General features: G+C 39.3%; 1 protein-coding gene across 1 annotated transcript in view; it reads left to right on the top strand.

The window, feature by feature from the left end:
• SLC24A4 (solute carrier family 24 member 4) overlaps window positions 1-23431 on the top strand; it is a gene marked incomplete at both ends in the record, with an annotated part of 125206 nt that overhangs the window by 68181 nt on the left and 33594 nt on the right. Inside the window, 3 exons of the mRNA XM_081344736.1 lie at window positions 19841-19917; window positions 20803-20877; window positions 21206-21290. Coding sequence (XP_081200862.1) covers window positions 19841-19917; window positions 20803-20877; window positions 21206-21290 — 237 coding nt within the window. The remainder of the gene's footprint in view (window positions 1-19840; window positions 19918-20802; window positions 20878-21205; window positions 21291-23431) is intronic.

Here is a 23431-nt window from a genome sequence, read left to right as displayed (position 1 = left end):
GTTTGTAAGAAGAGAAAAAGGAGCTTAAAAATCTGCAGTGCTGCAATTGGGACCACTAATGATTCCTTTCAGGCCTCTTTCAGGATAAACAGGAGAAGAGAAGTGAACAGGGTTGGATACTTATACACGGTGCATCCAGTTAAAATGTGGGTCATGGGCACAAGCTCTTCCACCTTAAATGAATTGTTGGCATGATTCCAAGAGTAGCTCCATTTTACACTGCCATGTTTTCCCAATAATGCTTATTAAACATTGAATAGTTCTCCTTGGTAGATATTCCAATTTGACACTTGGAAAATGTCTATGGAGATTCTCAGTCATCCAGATCACAGTTGCCCCAAAGATGCTTTTTCAAAAGGAAACTGAACTTTGTTTTTCCTAGGTCAGGTGTTCCCAAACAGGGCTGCGAGATGATATTCCAGGGGGTGCAAAAGCTTGGGTTTTCAAAATTATAGTGTACATGCATAATTTGTTGCCATTATTTTGAACTTTTGTAAGGGGTGAAAGAATATATAAGAAGCGTTCTAGGGGTGCAGGGGATCGAAAAGGTTGGGAAACACTGTCCTAGGTGAAAAAGCACCTTTCAGCAGGGTGTCACAATAAAAGCTTCACACTGTACAAGGTTTGCTAAATTTCGTTCTGGAGATGGCAGATCTAGGTATGCCTGAGGATTGCTTTGAAAATGGCAAACTGCTCTGTGTAGGGCAGTTTTCAAATAAAGTGAGTTCATAAACTGCTGCCAGTTCAGAATGCAATATTTTGATGCCTTCTTTGTCAACATAATATACCAGCCTTCCATCAACAGCACCAGCTGCCAGATTTAAGCAAGCAATTATATCTTGTTTGTTGTATTCCATTTTTAAAATTTTTGTTTTCTAACTTTTTTTCTTGTTGATTTTTTTAATTTGTAATTAATTTGTAATTTGTAATTAATTTAATTTGTAATTTAATTTGTAATTAAAGAAAAATTATCAGTTGTTTGGCCATATTTTCAGAACTAAATATGATTGCTGCTCCTGTTGCCGCCGCGACACTTACTTCCTAATTAAAGTGGAAATGTTTAACCTCTTTTTCACATGAACAAAGGAGGGGAACAGGAGAAAGAAGAGCTGGAGATTTTTATGTACTTATTGCCACAATTCAGATAATTTTTCAGCATTATATTTTAACTTTGAACCAGACCCCATTCCAAATTTGGGCAATTGTCTAAATTTGTATCTGAATATCACCTACTCTTCAACCAGACCTAACCTGGGTAATCATTAGAAACATTGTCAAATTTCTAGCAATAGCTACGGCTTGCAGAAGTTGGTTACCATCCTTTCATATAATTATCTCAGGTTTGGTCTTTCTGTATTTTAACTGAGCAGGTTGGACTAGATGACCTCTAAGGTCCCTTCCAACATTGTTGTTGTTGTTGTTGTTGTTGTTGTTGTTATTATTATTATTATTATTATTATTATTATTATTATTATTATTATTATTATTAGCCTGGGACCATAAATAAATCAATTAAACCTTCTGGGGTTTCCCAAACAGGGGCATGAAGGAAGAGAAGCAGTCATTGTGAACTTCTGTGAACATCAAAACTGTACAGGAATGGTTTTTTTTGTGGTTCCAAAAGTTTATTTGAATATTTAATTTAAAAGGAAGGAAGGAAGGAAGGAAGGAAGGAAGGAAGGAAGGAAGGAAGGAAGGAAGGAAGGAAAACTGTACAGGAAGTTTTTATCTTAAGTCCGGTGTTGATGACAGAGACAACCATGATGCCCATCCTGGATGCTAAATCAGTTAATGCATATCTTTGTTGAAGTGTTCTGGAAACTCCAGTGGGGAAAAAAAGTTGGATTACATCAGCAATCATTATTTGGCTAGGAAACTTATCTTTTTTCAGTAGAAGATCACAAAAGACTAGTATAGTATTCCCAGGCAGCTTCTGTTCCTAAAACAATAACCATTTGCAAAGGACCATAACTGTACAAGAAATTGAGTTCTCTAACTTCAAGGATACTTCAGTGAAGTGAAAATTCAGTAATAAATAACATTAGTTACTTGATCTGGACTGCAGAAATCCAATAAAACACAAGATGAGATACAATGAGATACAGAAAACATTTTGCTCTCCTCTAGCAGTTGTCTAGTTTTGCATCCCAAATCTTGTAATTGTAAATAAAATTGACATTCCTAAAATAACAGCATTCTCACTTGGCAGTTATGTTTCTCAGTAGCCTTATGAAGTTGGAGAAAGTCATTATTTCTCACCACTTTTAGATGAATAGTGGCTTTTAAAAATTACTAATCTTGTAAATGAAACACACAACATACAGTATGTAGAAGTAGTGAATATGCACTTAAATGCTGAGAATATTGCTAATTTGATAAATTACATTTGTTTTGTTAGCAGTATTTGCCATTTCTAAACAAATATCCAAAGCTACTTAATTGATGTAGTTGAATATGTGCCTCACTCTACTGTAATGAGATTTTGATTTTGATCTGCTTTAGATGATCTCATACAGAATACAGCAAAATGTTTGGTATTCTTTGATTGATCCTACACTGGTCAGAAAATCTTTGGAGATTTTGGCATGAGATTAATTTAAAGCAGGGGTCTTCAAACTTGGCCCTTTTATGACTTGTGGACTTCAACTCCCAGAATTTCTCAGCCACTGGCTGAGGAATTCTGGGAGTTGAAGTCCACAAGTCATAAAAGGGCCAAGTTTGAAGACTCATGGTTTAAAGTAAGAATCACTTAATTTTTTACCAGTTAATGGCAAATATTGGAAAAAGCTCTTCGTACCATGGAATAACTTCCCTTTTCCTATCACTTATTAAAGATTCTGATCTTTTCTTTAAAAGTTGTTACATTGTTTCACTGATGCTTTCTAACAATTTCAGAAATGTATTGACTATATTTATAAAGTCAAACTGTATGGGCAGCATATAGCACAAAAACAAACAATAACACTCTTCCTAACTTTAAAACATGTACAATATATACATATAAAACCCAAAATACAAAATTGGCAAAGAAGCACCTTAACATAACAACTAAATGGACTAAATGTTTGTGTTTGCAAAGGAAAAAATATATGCCTGGAACCCAGCAAAGTGGAAAATATTGGAAAGAAAAGGATTGGCATCATTTCTCAAAAAGCTGAATTTACCTAAGAGGGGGTATTGATCAGATTTTAAGTCACATATTTATATGCACAAACAGTTTGAGCTCTCATTTCAATATATAAACTGCACATATTTTAAATTAGGGAAGAGGGGAGGAAGCCTGCAAGTCAAATCCTGTGCACATGATAGCAGACAATAATTAATGATTACATCTGGGTCTTGGTATTGTTGGGTACATTTGGGTAGTGGGTTTTTATACCTCCTGGACTCTATTGTTTGGAGTTATTTCCTGTTTCAGGCTTTGAATTTCCTGTGTCATGTATTCTGTCCTGAATCTAGGTGTGCCCCTCTAGGAATCTTGATGGTTGTGGGTATGTCCTATTATGTCCCCTGCTTCCCTGGGGCTATGACTGATGTTGACTCTAGAGATCTTTCTTCCTAATCCGTTTTCTGACAAGATTATCATATCTGCATTCCTGCAGACTGGGGTTTGTGCTTGGTACGGAGAGACTTGCGGGGCAGGGTTGGTTTCTGCTTTTGAAATCCTTTAGGGATATATATTCTGCCCTTTTAATATTTCCTTCTCTGGGGAGCTGACTTCCCACAGTATATTAGAAGCAGGATATTTGACTGTCCTGCTGGTTAATCAGTACAGGGTACATAGGTACATCTGAAGTTTTTTAAAGTGAAAAGTAACAGTTCTTTTCTCCTTGAATCTACATTGGAAGCACACAGAACTTGGGCAAAAATGAAAACTGCATATGCCTTTAGTGAAAGGTACAATGCATTAATGGATTCTTCTAACCTGTGTAAATATTGATTTTTTTTAAAAAAAATCCAAAATTTGATGTTATGAGAAACTTGTCCATCCAGTCATACTTTTTAGATGCGACATTCCAAATACAATTATTTTATAAGCAAATGAAATTAAGCGCAATACATTTTGTTTGCAAAGTAACAAAGCGATCTTAGAACGGTAGATTGTGCTAAAGAAAAAGCATTCCAACTTTTTCTAATTGTTTTATGACTCCACAATTTGTATCGGTGTCATTTTGACAAAATTGCATTGTATAACCACCCAGAAGTAATTCCAGAAGGCTTCTGTTATTTAACTGGAGTGGTTTTAAATCGTAGATGATGCAGTAGATCAATAACAGTGTCTTGGTTCCTTTTTATAGTTGTGACAGCTTGTTATTTCAAATCCATTCTTTTTAAAAATGTATTTACCAAGGGATTTTAGAGGCCTCAGGGATGCCTCCTGATGAGGCTGCTACTGTATAATTTTCCTTTTTCACAGAATTTTGTTGAGGGTCCTGAAAATATGTCTTCTGCTTGTTTTCCCTCTGCATTTTTCCACTGTTTCTTCTTTTTAAAAATAATTATACAAAAAATCCATTAAGCAGCGGAAGACGCAACAGTAATGGAGCATTTTTAATTGGTAGCGCTATGAGGCATTGATCCAGAAGCATTCTTATAGGGGATGAATGGTGCAATAAAATGCCAAGAGATTGCTGTTCAAGTCTATAGACATATCTGCACTTTTAAACTATGTTGTTTAATTCTCCTTCTAATCCATTATTTTCCACCACAGTCAACAATCCGTATACCCTGAGCCTGTTCAAACCTCTACAAACGTTAGAGTCTTGCAAAATGGTGGTGCATCCTTTTTGAATGTATATGCTGCAACTTCCATGATGGTATTCAAAGAGTTCTCAGTGAAGAATTGTCTTTTTTGAGGGGTGGGGGGATACCTAACTATTTCCCTGTCTTACTGTGGGGATACATAAGAGGCTCTAATGGCTGTATCTATGGGCACTTCTTCCCTAAAGTAAATACATTTTATCCCTTTTAATCTCTCAAGAACAAGGGCTGTGTAAACCAAATGAAGCAAATGTGATTATACAGTAATAAAAAAAATTAGAAGCCAGATGAGAATTTTTTAACTGTCCTTGGAGCTGTTCCTTCCTCCACCATACCAATAAAGTAAAATGTAGTAGAAGTGAGGCTGGAACTCAGAGCAGTTCATAGTTTGGGGAAGCACTATTTGTGTTTTGTTGCTATTGTTTGCAGGGGGAAACTAACAGCCATAATTTGCTTGGTTCTCTTTGATTTTTCAATAGTGTTTTGATACCTTTGATCATGATATCCTTCTAGATCTAGACCAAGTGTGGGGACTGGAAGTGAGGACCAACTCTATGGTTCAAGTCAGTATTGATAGGAAGGGAAAGGCAGAGGTTGTGGGATGATTGTAGGCTTACTCTTCTCATCACTTCGGTTTAACATCTTCATGAAGTTACCTTGTTGGTTTTGGGGCTGGTTTTGTCATTATGCTGATGATACCCAATCTTATATCTCAGTCTCATGCCACCTTAGCAATGCTGTTAATCTCTTGTCCTAAGGTCTCTGGCTTTGTAGGCCCATATGGGGAAGAACAGATTCAGGCTCAATCCTGACAAGAATGAATAGCTCTAGGTGTTTGGGTCCCTTGACCCAAGCTTCTCCATTTGAGACAGGAGTACACTCTGAGGAAGTGCCCTTCGATTCATAGCTCTATGCATAGAGCAGGTAACAGCATCAAGCAAGTTCTTTGCACATATTCACCTAAACAGGGGTCTTCAAACTTGGCCCTTTTATGATTTGTGGACTTCAACTCCCATAATTCCTCAGCCAGCAGACCCCTGATCTAAAGCACTTGTACCCATTCTTTGATCAAGAGGCTCTCCAGATAGTCATTTATGTCCTCAGTCACATCACAGCTTTCTCCTGATTGAGCCAAGCAAATTGAATTAATTCATTGCTATCATTAAATATTTAAGCAGTTGCTATTGCTTGAAAAATGGGAAGAAAAAGAGTAGAACAGATTGGAGAGTCTTATTCTTTGATTTGCCATGTGCTGTTCCGTCCACAAATTGAACTTTGATTTTGATTGTGCACTCATTATTATTTTTTTACTCAGTAGTAAGGCATGGATCCAATCCCTGCAAATATTTTAAGAGCTGTTTTATACAAGGAGACTACTCAGCCTTGATTATTGTCATAGGCAGTTAAGTTAACACTGAATGGTGAATGACTTCCTAAGAATTCATTCATTAGAGGCTCATCGTAGTTTGTAAAGCTATCTTCTTCTTTGAGTGAATGGGTGCTTAAAACCTGAGGTTAGCACAGTATGAACGCAGGTGGTACTCACCTATTATTAAGGGCTGGAAAAGAAAAGAATGGTTGTTTTGGAAATAATAAACTGATTATTCCACAGGGATATTCCATGTTAGTCTTTTGTAGCAAAAACAACCAAGAGCCTTGTATGGCTTCTTACACACCAAGTAAATATCATAGACTGTGTCAGCTCTAAGCCTATGTTGTTAGTTGTGTAAAGTGCATTTTTGAGCAACGAAGACAATGAGGGAAGCCTAACAATTGGTAATAAGTTTTTTTTAACCTCCATATTCTATGTGCTTCAGTGGCAAATCAGTTTGTTACATCGAAAGCCTATTTGGATAAAAACACATTTATGGATTTGCAGAAGGCAAAAAAGGTGGAGCCAGCCTGGTTTCCCTGGGAGCTGCCACCAAGAGGGTCCTGTTGTAATGCTTGTTAGATGTGCTTCTTATGGTGAGAAAGGGAGGAGATGGCTTTCAAGGATTTTGAAAACTGTGCAGGATCACATGGCAAAATGTGACTGCTCTCTGCATCTTATTAAGGTTTATGTCATGACATAAATTTTTAAAATTCCACAGACCACGCTTTGTTCACTTTGAGAAAAAAATTGAATCCAATTTTTACAAAGATGTACGATATAATTAATTTCACAGGCAGTGTTCTTTCTTTTCTATTAAATGCATACCCTGTTTTTCTGTTTGTTTGAGCACTCAGAACAAGTTAAGAGCTAGTGTGATGTAGTGGTTAAAAGGTTGGACTGGCACTCAGAAGTCACATCCATCCTAAACTATGAAACCTCAATGATTCTAGGTCAGACATCCTCATCTGTACCTACTCTGCAGAGTTGTTGCTGGGGGAAATGAGAGGAAAGGATGCTGTGAAAAGTACGATGTCTTTGCTTTTGAGGGAAAGGCAAAATATAAATCTAATAAACCAAATTGACACTAGTTAAAAAGCAATTTAATATATTCTATTAAAATCAAGTAAGTATAATACATTAACAAGTAATAGTAATATATACAATACTTAACATTTATTATTACAAACTTCCTAACAGTGAGGACAATTAACCGGTGGAACAGCTTGCCTTTAGAAATCGTGGGTGCTCAGTCACTGGAGGTTTTTAAGAAGAGACTGGACAGTCACTTGTCTGAGATGGTATAGGGTCTCCTGCTTGAGCAGGGGGCTGGACTAGAAGACCTCCAAGGTCCTACTCTGCTCTGCTCTACTCTACTCTGCTCTATTCTATATATGTAATAATCAGTTAAAAGCTTGGGGGGAAAGGAAGTTTTTGCCATCTTCCTAAATGCTGAGACAGTAGGCGGCAAATAAATTTCCTTAGAAAGCAAATTCCAAAGTGTTGGAAATGGAATTAAAACACCAACCAAATTGGATTGGTAAGGAAAGAGTTTATTCTGCAGAAAATAGAAAAGCAGTTTGCAAAGTGCGGTGGATCCTGGTGAGAGATTTCAACAGAAAGTTCTAAACCAGAGACCACACGCAAACACTCAAGTTCAGAACATTACATACAGTTCTATCGCGATGCCCCGTTTCCCCCCCCCCTCAGTCCCATTTGATAGGTCCTCTGGGTTTCCAGTCTGACCAAGGCGCCTAGTAAGAATACATTGTCTCTCTTTTTGGTTACATTGTTTCAAACTTCCCCCTACCACCCTTTTGTCTTGTTAAGTGTATCTTATAGCCAAGCCTCCTGGAATCTAGTGCCTACGTGCAGTTTCGGTTTGGCTAATCCTTTTATTGTTAATCAGTTGAAACCGTTTTATTTTTAAACTTCTTTGTTTCTCACAAAAGCGTGGGAGCCACATATAACCTTTGAATGCTCATATTGCTTATATTTGAATTTAACATGCTACATGCTTGCTTTTGAAGTATATGCTAAAGAATGTGCATGATGGAGGGTAGACAGTCATTTTTGTCATATATTGATTTTCCTTAACGTTGGTTGGCAAGTGGCCTTATTTATCTTATTAAACATCTGTTTGACACTATTAAGCTATGTATTGCCTGGTGATAAAGGTCACTTGAGGTCGCCTCTCTCAGTTGCTTATATCAGTCATGGCACGTTGTACAAATGAGTTAATTAATTGATCCTGTTAACAAGAGGAAAGAAGAATTGGTTGGCAGAAGTTTAGTGAACATGAAAATACCCAACCTACAAATATATCTCTTGTCATTAAGGTTAAGTCTCCTTTGAGTGTAACTCATTTCCTGGACTTTCCTGAATATGTCTATGTACTTGGTAAGAAGATGGAAGAGGGTGGCACTTCCTTCCAGATTGCTTTTTCAGCTTCCAAAGGTAGCTTATAATCCTGGACTTCTTTAATGATATCCCATCGAGGTACTAATCAAGTTCAATCCTCTTTAGGTTTTTGAGATTAGCTAGTGATTGCTGACCCCTAGTTGTGTATAATGTCACTATGCTTGATTTAATCTGTCCAGTGTTTTTCAATTGTATCACTATATTTGAGGAAGTTCAGGTAGGCTGGAGAAGAAATATTTATGTAATTTTAATAATTTCAAAAGTATGTATGGTCACATCTTTAATCAATACTGTCAGTTTTGCATACTGTTTCATTTAGGGAATGGTTTTGTATTATTTTCTACAAAAAGAAAAAAAATCAGAATTTAGACAAATATAATAAAGTAGTGGCCAAAATTAGTAGTGGAAACTTTTTGGGAAAAGTTTATTTTTGAGGTTGGATGGCTAATAACACAACTTTCTTTGGAGTAGTACCATAAAATTATGTATCAATGGAAAGATAATTTAATCAAGAATGTAATGCAACAAAGTTTGTTCAATTATCTGTATTCTATGAAAAGTTATAGCCAAATAACCAGAAAAAGGAAGCACAACTTGCTTAGGTTGATACCAGGTAGCTTTCCTTCATCTGATTGTAGCCAATGAGCATGAGTGTTTAGAGAACAAATCAGGTATCATCTTGTTTTGGCAATGAGCCAATCAGATCACAGTAGGATTCAGTTATTGATGTCATATATTGAAAGCTGAGAGGAGGACATTTGTCAGTGTGTTATGTAATTGCTATCAAGTTGGTTGGGTTTCCCCCCCCCCTTTCATTTAATGAGCTTGTAAAACATAATAAAATTAAAGTAATGGTACAAAGAGTTCACTGGTTGCCCAGTATTATTAAGTGAACAAGGCTACAGTTATAAAGAAATTAGAAGAAAAATCAATGGAAACTTAACCAAAGGTGGCATTTCTACTGTACACTTTTCCCAAAAGGTTTCCACAATTTTGGCCACTAACGTAGATATGGGCAAGAACTTGCACAAAGACAAGATACTTTTGATGATCAAGATTGGAATCAAAGAAAAACTAATGGCTTCCCTCTTTTCTGCTCTTCCCTCCTTTCTGGGTCAGTCCTGTTTGCACACAGATCTTTCATTCATTACTTCTGCCTCAAAAAAAAAAGGCAGATCACAGATATTTTATGTGTAACAATTTGTTTATTGACTAAAATGATCAGTTGATTGATTGCCATGCTGCTGGCTTAAGTGACTCTGCAATTTACAACCTGCATATATGAAGATGTCATAAAATCAATACCACATTTAAATTTTTTTTTAAAAAGTATCTCTTTAAGCTTTTGTGTATACCCTGAGCTGTACATATAATGTATCAGACAATCATTACCTCCTTAGGCAGGGGTGGGGAACTTTGGCTATTTTATGACTTGGGAGTTGAAGTCCACAAATCATAAAAGAGCCAAGGTTGCCCACCCCTGCCCTTAGGGATCTCTGGCCTCTCTGGGTAGATCATCTGATGATGAGATGCAGATATCACATGCCGGGAGCAGATTGGCTGAGGAAATGCCTTGTTAGGCTATCAAAATTTGGAAATTTTGTCCTAGGGTAGGCTGCCTTGAATAGTATAGTCGGGGCATATTAAACCTAAGAACATCAATCAAAACAATCATCTGCTAACCACTGAAAGAAGCTGAAAGAAGTGTCAGTCAAATGGACAGATTCCCCTGGCTTTCACCAAGTGGTTGATACTCCATTACCAGAATTTGCATAAGCAAAGCACTTCATTAATAGGAGGAGAAGGTGTGTTGCATATTTTTGTTGCCTTGAATTATTTGTAAAAGAAATAATTAAGATGGGATATATACTGTACTTATATGGCCTTGAATGAGTCTAAAGCAGGGGTGTGAAACTCGCAACGTCATGTGACATGTCGCAACGTATTGTGACTTTTTTTCCATTGCTGGCAATGGGGTGGGCGTGGTTTCAGCATGACGCATCCGGCCCACAGGCCGGAAGGTTGACACCCCTGGTCTAAAGTAACAATCCAACTTTAGTTGTCTAAACTAACAACTTTCAGCAGATAGTAGAAGCATTAAAGCTCCTTGGTAACTAAAATTTGCTTCTGAAAATGCATGATTAAAAACTTAACACTTAAGCAATTATTAAGATAAGCTGAAATGACAACTTATAGTATAATTTTAAATGCCTGAGCTTGTAAATAATTCCCATTGTGTCCAGTGAGTTTCTCTTTCCAATGCAGCTTTCCTTAATAAGGTAGCCTATTACTTGTGATTAGACCAAAACTTTCAGCATTTCTAATCAACTAAGAAAGAAATAAAGAAATATGAAATATGAAATAGGATTGTACTCTTGAAGGGTCAACATGTTACACTACACACACACACACACACACACACACACACACACACACAGAATTACTTTCTCATATTTTCCTGAAATTATACCTATTAAAAATAGTTCTGGTTTAAAGTCTACGTGCTTTCTTAGCATTTTTTCTAACCAAGTATGAATTTTTGTCCAAATTCTTTTTGCTTTAGGGCATGTCCACCAAAGATGATAGTACATGCCTGGTTGTTGCCTACATTTCCAACAATTTGCTAGACATATTTTTAAACATTTTTGCTAGTCTGGCCAGTAGTAAATGCCAGATTTTCTTTATATGCAGTTGCCATTGTTATTTTATAGTTTCTTTCCCCAAGATTTTGCCAGTTTTCTAACTCTATATTGTGCCCAAAGTTTTTAGCCCATGTTATCATTGTTTCTTTTATTTGTTCATCTTCCATCTTTAAGCTTAACAAAAAATTATACAATTTCTTAATCAGTTTTTCATCTGATGTTAATAGTACCTGATCAAACATTATCTGCTCTTTATAGAAACCATATATTTTGTTATCTTTCTCATATCTTGTTTGTATTTGTAAATGAGGGCACCATGATAAGTCAGTGCCCTTTTCCCCCAATTCTTGTTTAGTTTTTAAATTTAAACAGAGCTTAAGATTTGAGCCCCATTCCTGCACCCTGTCAGAGGAGTTCCCTCCATTGCACAGAGAGGAGCTGAATCCCTTCAGGAGAGAGCTCTTTCAGCCAGCCGCCAAAGATAAGAGGGAAATCCAAGCAGAGAGTGGAGAGGCAACATTGTAGGGGTGGTGGAGTGGGGTGCCTCAGGCAGGTGGGGGAGCCCTGGAAGGCCTGGTTCAGGTCACATACAAGTGTATCTTCACTCAGGGGTTAAAAATCCTGCTTGGCAGGGAGGATTTTCAGCTTTTCAGCAGAGCGTCCCAGGGCCTGCTCTACCCTCCCTGAGCATCCCCCTGAGCAACATGGGATTCTGGCTGCTTAACAGTCCACGAGATCTCTGTTAAGCACCGGGGAAATCAGGAGATTCAGGCAGTTGCCTGAAAGATTAATTGCAAGCTTAAGCTCTCTACAAGAATCTGACTTACTAACGGTCAAGGGAAATTAGCAGGAGTTAAGAAAGGCATTCAAGGTGGGCTGGACTTAGATTTCTTGCGGGCGCACAGAAACTCATGACTGATGATGTGTTTGACCCCTCCCTCAGGCTCAGCCTGTCATCTCATACAATCCCTTAATGACTGCAACCAGGAATGCTAGGATTGCAGTCATTAAGTGAAGCAATTACCCGATGTCTTGCCTGATGACTGCTTTGCTCAATAATTAAAATTCCAGTCCCAATTCCATAACTGGGAGCAGCAACTTGGTTGCTAAGTGACACAGTCACTAAATGGAAAAACAGTGCTTACAATTTTATTTCAGCTCCCCTTTTTCCTTACTCCCCCACACTTTACTCCAATGCTAAGATAATTAGCCAGAAGGGATTAATGTGTATATTTACATTCCTTGGAGAGGAAAGAATTACAAGAGAGTAAGCAGGCACACAGTGGGAAATACATATTGGAAAGAATGTGGTGGTGCTGACATCCCCAAGCATGATACACAAACAGCTGATGCATTCCCCCTTATGCTCCTACTTACTCTCCTGCTCACTCTCTAGCACATTCCTTTCAATGTGTACTCTCCATTGTGTGCCATTTTACTTGCAATCTCTTCTCCAATCTCTTCACTTTACAAGGAAGGGAAAAATAAAACAGGTCTCGCGTAGGACAGCTCGTTCTAAGTGATTGAAAAGGCAAACATGAGACTCAGAGAGATTGTGAAGGTCATAAATGTGTGCCTTGTTCACAATGCTATGTTTTTAGCACCATCATAACTACACAATCACTGCACAAAGCAGTAGGTAAGTAAGGTCTACCTGTGTAATGTAAACAGTGTATACTTAGAATAGAAAATTCCAAATAGACCTTTATGGCTTGGCCATAGAGCTTCATTGTTCATGCACTTTAACCAAAAGATTAGAAATCTAGAATCATAACTTAGGAATGGTCTGGTCATCTAGTTCAGTCCATTATTCAGTGCAAAATCCATATGAGCATCACTGATAGATGACTATATAGCCCTTGTTTGAAAACCTCTTGGAAAGAAGTAATCACTGCTTAAGTGGCAGCCTGTAACATATATAGTCAGAAAGTTTCTACTGATATCTAATTTTATCTCTTAGCTTGAATTGCCTAACTACACTGTTAGATGAAGTTGAGATTAAAATGATATTTCTTCTTAGATATATATCCCCAGTATTTGGAACCCAGCAAGACATCGAGGTATTTCAGCCACGGTGTTGAACCAAAAGGATTCTTTTTGAAGAAGATCTTGATTGCAAAACACTTGCAGCTGTGGATTGTTGGTATATGTGTTTGCCAACATCTGAATTAAGCAGTTTTTCTTCTGAAAAAGGGAAAAACAAGACAACTTTGATTATTGTTTGATAATATCACTTCCAGGCCTTTATTACCCTCTTTCTTCTTTCTTCTTATCATGATTTTGAAGGCATTGTTGTAAATACTATTGTGCATATCTAACATTTTTCTTCTGTTCATTCATATAGAAGAGAAATGATGACAACAGTAATGTCAAGACAGTATAGAAATGATTTGCACAAATAAATTGTAAAGTTGTTTGCAAACTTATATGACAGAGAAAATATTCCCTCTCTAATTACAACCAGACTTGTAACTTTAAGGGATCCCAGTAGTTCCTCATAGAGCAGACATGTCAAACACAAGGCCCGGGGGCCGGATCCGTCCCACAAAGTGGTTTCATGTGGCCCGCGAAGCCATCCTGGAAACAGTGAGGGAACTGCCCCTGCTGCCTTGGCCCCGGCCGGCTGGGAGCCAATGTACAATTTCGTGGTGGTCATCTATGCTGAAATACATTCAGTCTTAGCTCCACAAGGCCATCTGCAAACAGTGAGGGACTGGCCCCTGCCACGTTGGCACTGCCCCCTGGGAGCACGATGGGGAGGTATCACCCTTTGGGAGGAATGAAGAAATGCACCACCCCCTGGAAGTGGCCAGCACATGGCCCTGCCTACATCGGGCAGGCTAGGGGCTGGGCAGCATTCTGCTTCTCTTCAGATTCGTGCCACCCAGCTCAGCCTCTTGGTGCTGTGAGACGAGCGCCCCACTGCCTGCCGAAACTGGGCAGGCTGGGGGCTGGCCGGCATCGCCCTTCTCTTTGGATTCATGCTGCCTGGCTCAGCCTCTCAGCACTGTCAGGAGACCACCCCGCTGCCTGCTAAAACTGGGCAGGCTGGGGGCTGGGCAGCATTGTGCAGGTAATGTTGACTTTCGTGCTGCTCATGGCATCCCCTCCCCCAGAGCCCACCAAGCCGGATATGTGAAGTAGGCGAGGGCCATGCGCTGCCCACGTCTAGGTGATGATGCATTTCTTCATTCCTCACAAAGGATGACACTTCCCCAGCTGCGTTTCTTGCCTGTTTTTCTCCCTCCCTCATCTCAAATATTTTCCCACCACTCTGTTCTTAGGAAGGAAGGAAGGAAGGAAGGAAGGAAGGAAGGAAGGAAGGAAGGAAGGAAGGAAGGAAGGAAGTCCTGCTTTAGTCCTGCCCTGCTGCCCCCCAAGGGCAACCGCAATGCTGATGCGGCCCTCAGTGAAATTGAGTTTGACACCCCTGTCATAGAGGCTAAGAAAGGAGGGTGCTAAGGGAGGAAGGTTAAATGCAAGAATTGAGTTTCCTTCTTAGTAGTGGCCCTGAATGAACTCTGTTAATATTCATACAGGTGAAAAGTTGCCATTATTCCAATAATATTTGATGGGAGCAAAACAAAATCTGCTCTCCAGTACCAATCATACTGAGAAAAGTAAAGAGGAAAGGCAGCTCAAATTCACAGAAGACACATTGCAGCTCTTAAGAAACTCTTCATAATAAATACAGTTTTTATCAGTTACTTAGACGTCCTTCTGCAATAATAAGAAATGTTATAACCAAATTAATTCCATGATGTATCATTTCAAGATTTCAGAAGGGCTAGCCTCTTGATGACTGGAAAGACCACAGAGCATTTTGCGGTTGGATCCTCTTTCCTCTGGCAGCAATTATGGCAATGCATCACAATAGCGAGAAAAGAATGGCACTGGATACAAGGGACAGAAACTACATACTGTAGAGGGTCTGCTGCAAGGGATTTAAAGGAGCTGCTTGACTGAATAACGTGAGCTTTATGTAATGTGGAACAATTCTGGCTGTTTGAAAAATTGACAACACCCACTGAAGATTATTGCACGTCAACAGCTGCTTTATACATTATCCCCCTCAGCTTTTCAGGAAACAAGTATTCATTCTGTGAAAATACATGGCATCTCTTGAACATTATGGTGCCATCACCAGTTTCTCAACATGTTTTACAGTTTCCTCCAGTCACTTTCCAGCTGTGCTCAAAGCATTTGTGTGCTTAGCATCTGTATAGTAGCTTTGAAGCAGAAAAAATGGTCATGGTCAAGAACTAAGATGTTTTGGTCTCAAGCAAGTTCACAGAAGAGAGATTATTTTGGGGGTAGGGAGTCCATTTGTTTTAAGTGTTTACTTAAATCCCTACATATTTCAGCATGATGGAGCTTAGGAATTTTCTTTATTTTCTTTATTTTAAATGAATAACAGAATAACAGAGTTGGAAGGGACCTTGGAGATCTTCTAGTCCAACCCCCTGCTCTGGAAGAAAACTCTATACCATTTGAGACAAATGGTTATCCAATCTCTTCTTAAAAACTTCCAGTGTTGGAGCACCAATGGGATTCTAAAGATCCCTGAATTTTGCAGTTTTCTACACTTGGTGGCAGCATACATAGCTAAATTAAGTTGACTTCTATCATATGTGGAACAGGAGGCAACTAATTTCTGGGGAAGAAATGGAAAACTGAAGATGGTGCTGCTAAAAGCAGAGCTTACAATCACAGCAGAATGAAGAGCTGGTGAGTAGACCGGCTCTTTGTAATTCCTCTCTGGACAAAAAGAGGACTTGAGATCACCCACAAATGTTCCAGACAGTTGGTCCTTGCAACTGTCCTAGAAGACCGAAGTTTCTAATGGACTTAAAGTTCTGGGAGATGATGGAACAGCCATTTTGCTGAAACCATATTGGGTGCCCAAAAGGACATCGGGTCCTCATACTTCTTTGTCTAATCACTTTGGGAAATGGCTCATTACCTTCTTTTCAGCTTTTAAGAACCTTTGGATCTTCAGGTTTTACAGCACTAGGTGAGTTTTCTTCAATCCTTAGCAAAAGAAGTTTTAAATACAGGTTGAAAGACTTAAAAAAGGGTTTTGAAATAAACAGCAAGAAGGTGATTAAAACTTGGATTTTAGAAAGTTACAGATAGACTAAGGGTCCAGATAAATTTGAAATAATATTTCAAAATTAACTAAAAAAATTCATCCCATGGGAAAAAATGGTTTTGTTCTGACTTCTTTTTTAGAAAACATAAGATTTAAAAAATTGGACACTAGAGGGAACTAGAAGGAACTAAAAATTACAATTAAAGGAGAAGAATGCTGAATAGGAATACAGAATGAAGCAAAGTATTTTAATATTGATATGTTGAAGGATATGTTTGAACAATGCCCTGAAAAGTGTCTATTTCTATAGTTAGATGGTTAACATTATGGAAGGGGAACAAGTTTTACCTTACAAGATTGAAACTGATCTGAAAGTGGATTTAAAAATGACTGTCAGGTGTGGGAAAATCAGAAGGCTGGGCAGTTCAAATGAATATAAAGGTTTATTATGCCCTCTAGAAGAATCTGAACTACTAATGGTCAAAGCAAATTGTCAGTAGATAAGAGTCAATGGAATTCAAAATTGCCTGAACTTAGATCTCTTGTGGGCTGGAAAAGACTTGAGACTGATGATGCGTTTGACCCATCCCTTAGGCTCCACCTGGTCATCTCCTACAATGACAAGCTACAAGAATGACATGGAAAAAGACGTTACCTGGGACATACAAAACAAACCAGCTGATGTCTTGATAATTTAAAAAGATATACAAGTTATAAACCAAAAGAATGATCTGGATAATATTCCTATATTGGATTTACAAAAGAGATTTGTTAAAACTTTGAAGAAATTTGTGGGAAGGGATCAAGAAAAAAAAATCAAGCTCCAGGACATTATTTGAAAGGACCAAAGATCAAGATTTGTAAAAGTAAAATGAAGGAATATAAAGTCAGGTCAAAGTTAAACTAGATATGTTGTTATCTGTGATAACCCTTAATGGACTTTTGCTAATTGGGACTGAAATGACAAGCCTTTAAGGATTTCTTTACAGATAAAAATTGGATATGAGAACAAGAGAACAGTTGTTATATTTCCAGAGAAGATGATATTTTGGTTTGTTAGCAGTTGAAAAAATGTACTGAATAAACTGACTTGTAAAAACATAGCTTTGCTTTTAGGGGTTTTGAAGAGTTAGCATTTAGCCAATGAGCATAAAAAATGCAATAGGGAAAAATCACGTTTATATTTAAATAATATTTTATGTGCTGTTCCTATTGCCTTATTGAATGTTGGAGTGGTTTATCAGCAGTGCTCCAGACTACGTTATAAATTATTCAATTCTTTAATGTAGTTGGCATCATTAGCGTGACTTTATTTAGTACCTTTTGTTTAGGAATCCAGAAATCCTGGAGACTAAGCCTGAACTTTTTAGAAACAGTGGTTAGTGGTTGGCAGTTTTAAAAGTGGTGGTTAACGAAAACAGATAAATCTTGTTTTTGCAGTTCTATCCCTGAAAAGAAAGGCCTCTTCCCTTCTTCCAAATGTGCAGGTATACAAACATGCTCTTTATAGGTTCTCCCCCACCCCACAAAAAGACCCTGGATGGATGTGTCAAAGGTGCTTTTTCAAAAGGCAACTAGGCTATGTTTTTCTCTTGAGGAAGAAGAATATGTTTCACTTTTCATCCAAGAAGCTTCATCAGTTCTGATAGCAATAGCACTTAGACTTATATACCACTTCACAGTTCTTTACAGCCCTCTCTAAGCAGTTTACAGAGTCAGCATATTGCCCCCAACAATCTGGGTTCTCATTTTACCAACCTCAGAAGATGGAAGGCTGAGTCAACCTTGAGCCAGTTAGAATCAAACTGCTGAACTGCTGGCAGTCAGCAGAATTAGCCTGCAGTACTGCTTTCTAACCACTGCACCACCACAGCTCCTGATGAAGCTTCTTGGATGAGAAGCGAAACATCTTCCTCAACGGAAAAAAAATAGTCCAGTTGCCTTTTGAAAAAGCATCTTTGAGACAACCATGACCTGGATGACTGAGAATCTCCATAGACACCATGGAGGGATATTTAGTTAGTACCAGTGGCGTAGCGTGGGGGGGTGCAGGGGGGGTTGGCCGCACCAGGCGCAACATCTGGGGGGGCGCGCTTGCACTCGCAGCTCTCTGCCCCTGCCTGACTCACTCACTCTCTCTCACTGCAGTGCTGGCTGTGCGAATCCGATCCGAGCCGCCGGGTCACCGCCCACTGTGGAGGGGGGGGTGCCAGGCGTGCGGTGCGGTTAGGGGGCGCAAATTACTTGCCTTGCCCCAGGTGCTGACAACCCACGCTACACCACTGGTTAGTACATGAAGTCTACATCCTTGAAGAATCATAGCCATTGTCATCTGCATATAGCCACATTCTCCTAATGGACCTTCAGTTAATTTAGGGAATGTTGATAAGGAAAGAACTGTAGCATGTATCTCCTTCATACTTCATCCTACTTGTTCATGCATCAAGAAAGCTTCAGGTCTTGTCATAAATCAAATGAGGAACATAAATGCTCCTTGAGATGCATTTGAAAGCCTTATTACAAGATGCAGAACCCCCAATTTAAAGATACCATAGTTCCCCAAGTTTATTAGCACTAAAATGTCTACCACATGTTAAGGAAAAGTGGAATAATTCCACACAAAGTGGTCCAGGGGGAGGGGGAGGGGGAGAGCAATCCTGATTTGCAGCCAGGACATGAAGCAGAAATGGGAACATCTGTGGCTTCCACATCTTGCTGAAAAACAGCTCCATAATGGTTGAGTTCCTGCAGAGATAGTGGGGAAGCCAAACTGTTTGGACAGTCCACAGTAATAGCTGCTACACTGGGAGGTAAGTAAAAAAATCTGCGCTTAAAGCTTTCAGTGTCTGTAATTCACTTCAGTCGAACTAAAATGTCCTCATAAAGTATAAGCAAAATCTTAGAGCAATAACTTTTCTTTGCAGCCGTTCAGAATTCTAGGGGACAAGAACAGTAGTAATCACAGATTTCTAGGCTTTGTCAGAAGCTTCAAACTGCTGCCATACGTAGCTACATGTAGGAGAATGTTGACTTTTAATTTACACCCACAGATCAATAAACAGATGTTGTTACTACTAGTCCACAAATTGGGACGAAATATTTTGTGTAAAGATTATTTTTCTTTATTTTAATTAGTATCCCACCTTTTATTTATTTTATTTGTATCTCGCCTTTATTTTTTTTTTCAAATATTTCAAGGCGTTGAACATATCCAACACATCTGCCACCTCCTAGTTCCCCCACAATAACACTGTGAGGTGAGTTGGGCTGAGGGAGAATGACTGGCCCAAAGTCACCCAGTTGGTTTTCATAGCTAAGGCAGAACTAGAACTCACAGTCTCCTGGTTTCTAGCCTGGTGCCTTAACCACTAGACCAAACTTGTTCCTGCACTGAAGCTATAATATCTCCTTTGGTAAAGTTAATTGCATTTGTGATTTACTTACATTTCAGGTACATTATTTATCTTCCAGAGAAGCAATGCACAGCTAACCCAAACATTTTCTGACTGCTAAAGTGTTTGAACAGTTTTAATACATTTTTTTCTATTTCAGCGATTCATGAATTTCCTCAGGATTTATTCAAAAACAATGAAAGAAAGCAAGGAGCAATATTGCTTCATATTCTTGGTGTAAGTATTCCTGGGACATCTGAAGCATGTTCAAAATATACTCCTCATTTACATTGAGGGCGGTGGCTCATGTGGTTAGGACACTGAGTTGGAGGTTACCAACCCCGCATTCGAGACCCAAGACCTCCTGCGTGGTGAGATGTCCCTCCAGTCATTTGCTGCAGCTCCTTGACAGGGCCTGAAAGGAGCCCCCAAGGATGTCACCAACTAACCCTTTCAACTCGGAAGTGCCTTAGATGGTGCCTCCACTATGAACGGGAGAGGGGGGACCTATTTATATCCATCTCTTCCAGAAAGCTTGGGGAATGTACATTTTTCTCAGGCAGAGATTAGACTTAACCAGGATGATATCAGATTCTTTAAGGGAAAAGCAAAATATCCTAAGGTTGTTGCAGGAATAATAGGATAGAAATAGAAATGTTCTGAAGATTAGCAAATTACACACACACACACATACTGTACATATTATACATATACATATACATATATATATCAAGAGAAGAAGGGGACGACAGAGAATGAGGTAGCTGGATGGAGTCACTGAAGCAGTAGGTGTGAGCCTAAATGCACTCCAGAATATGGTAGAGGACATTTCACCTTCACTTTTTTAAAAAAAATAATAATAATTTTGAGAAAACCTTCTGACTTGAAAAGCAGTACAGTATAATAAAACACAGCTTAATTTTCCATTTCATTTAGCAACTTAACATTGGAGATGGGGCTACTTCCAAAGAATATCTAGACGGAACATTTTCTAGTTTAAAGATAGCAATAGGATGCAAAAGACTGTATGAGGGTGCAAGTAGTTTCTTGCCCTATACTATTTGTATCTACTTTATTTTGTAATACTTTAACAAATATATCTGCTGTGTTTATTTTCTACAGGCTCTGTATATGTTCTATGCCTTGGCTATTGTATGCGATGATTTCTTTGTTCCATCTTTAGAAAAAATTTGTGAGGTATGTGAAAATAATTTCCATCCTTCTAAATCAGCTTGTGCTGTGCAAAGAGAGATACCTTGCAGGGATGCAGGCTGACAAAATAAGTCCTCCGTTATCATATGGCCCTATGGATAGCTTGCTCCTATTTGTTAAATTCCATTCTGAAAGTTGTTTAAATCTCAGACAACTTAATCTCAATCTCAAAGAAAGATTAAGAATCTCCCTAGACATTTAAATCTCAAAGAAAATATTTGGCTTTGCTTTCCCTTCTTCATCAGATATACAAAATTTTTAAGCTGGGCTACAGCTAGTGAAATGATGAATTCTTCTCTTTATTTTTCCCCAGAAACTACATCTGAGTGAAGATGTTGCAGGAGCCACATTCATGGCTGCTGGAAGTTCAACCCCTGAATTATTTGCATCAGTCATAGGTAGGTAAATGCATAAGATATGCACATTCTTCCCATAGAGCACAAGAACAGCTACTGTACAGTTAATTTTCTGTGATTTCCAGAATAACTGTACCAGGGGCTAAATTATTTTGAGTTTTGTTAGAAATCTTCCACTTCCACTAAAGCATACCTGGGCATGGTTTATCAGGGTGTGGATGAGATCAGGAAAATTTATTTATTTATTTATTTATTTATTTATTAAATTTGTATACCGCCCTTCTCCCAAAGGACTCAGGGCGGTGAACAGGGCAATACATATCAAAAACAAGATACAAAAATTAAAAATGATTAAACAAAATGCCCACGAATAAGTTAAAACACATTAAAAGTAGGTTAAAACACATTAATAAAACCCAACCCCATCCCATCAGGCCAGGCCAGCTTGTTCGAAAAGGTAGGTTTTGAGATCGCGCCGGAAGGAGCGGAGGTCAGGCGCCATCCGGAGCTCGACCGGAAGATGGTTCCATAAATCCGGCGCGCCCACAGAGAACGCCCTCCCCCTGGGGGCCACCAGTCGGCATTCTTTGACCGGTGGCACCCTGAGGAGGCCCTCTCTGTGGGAGCGTACTGGGCGGAGGGAAGTTGACGCCGGCCGCAGGTGCTCCCCAAGGTATTCCGGACCCATGCCATGTAGGGCGGGATATAAATGGAATTAAAATAAAAAAAATAAAAATAAAAATTACCAACACCTTGAATCTCACCCGGAAGACAACTGGAAGCCAATGCAGCTCACGGAGCAGAGGTGATATAAATAATTATATTTGACTTTATATCTGTCTAATTAGCATCAAATGCAGTTAATGTAATTATGCCTATAAATAATTTCCCCTGTCTGTCATGTTATAATTATAATAATAGACTTGTGTATCTCTCTGCCAAGCATGCATTTGCCTGGTATTGCAGATATCCTAACTGCCTAACAGTGAATAGAAACTTCCTAACAGTGAGGACAATTAACCAGTGGAACAGCTTAACTTCAGAAGTTGTGGGTGCTTCATCACTGGAGGTTTTTAAGAAAAGACTGGACAGCCACCTGTCTGAAATGGTGTAGGGTCTCTTGCTTGAGCAGGGGATAGGACTAGAAGACCTCTAAGGTCCCTTCCAGCTCTATTCTGATTGATCCTTGCACAGCCCATCTAGTCTCCATAGTTCATATATTCATTCATCTCCCCTGCTTGTCCTAGTGTCAGATCCCCAAAGAAATGTATTGTTTCTCTCCTTATAGTATACTTGCTTTTGTAATCATTCTTTGGGGCCTGCCATTTTGTTGGGAGGGTGGGATGCTTTGGGGATGCTTTGCACTGTCTTGCCACTTTGCCCTTCCCCCAGGAGAAGGAATGTACCACCCTTATCTAGGACAGGGCTTTTCAACCAGTGGTACAGGTACCACCTGTGGTACATTGTCACCTGGCAGGTGGTACGTGACCATCCTAGAAAAGTGGTAGCGGGGGAGGGGAATGAGCTGAACCAGTGGCAGCACTGCACAAGCCTGAGCGAGAGATGGCTGGAGCTGCAGGGCTGTCAGAGCTCAGCGGAAGTGCTAGAATCAGCGCCAGGCTCCAGCTGGAGCTCGGCACTGATCCTGGCGTTTTGAGCCCAGAAGAAGTGTCAATCAGCTGGAATGTTGCAGCATCTCCAGGGTCTTGTGATTTACATTCAGATGCTTGGCAACTGATTCATATTTATGATGGTCATCGTGTCCCAGGTCATGTGAAGTGACCAAAACCTGCTGCAACCACCCAGCAGAAGGGGGGGGGGGAGAATAAAAACCAAACACCACACCACCCCACCCCCACTGCCAATCCTCAACAGAAATGCTCACAACAATGAAAACCTCAAACAGGAGGAAGACCGCCGCTGGGCGGGCAGGCAGGTGTCTTGCTCGGTTGTGCCTTTTTCCAGTGCCATTGGAACTTCAAACAGTCACTAAGCGAACTGTTGTAAGTCGAGGACTACCTGTACTTCATCACTTTTTTCCTTTTTTGGGGGGTCATCAAGTTTTTGACACCTTGCTAGGCAACTGGTGGTACTCGAATGTTGCCATATCCTAAAAGTGGTACAATGGGTGAAAAGGTTGAAAAGCCCTGATCTAGGAGATGGTTTGTACTTGGAGCCAGAGA

The sequence above is a fragment of the Vipera berus genome (assembly GCF_964194415.1).
Source record: "Vipera berus genome assembly, chromosome: 1".
Lineage (NCBI taxonomy): Eukaryota > Metazoa > Chordata > Lepidosauria > Squamata > Viperidae > Vipera > Vipera berus.
Note: the sequence above shows the minus strand (reverse complement) of the source record. Positions and strands in the feature narration are given on the sequence as shown.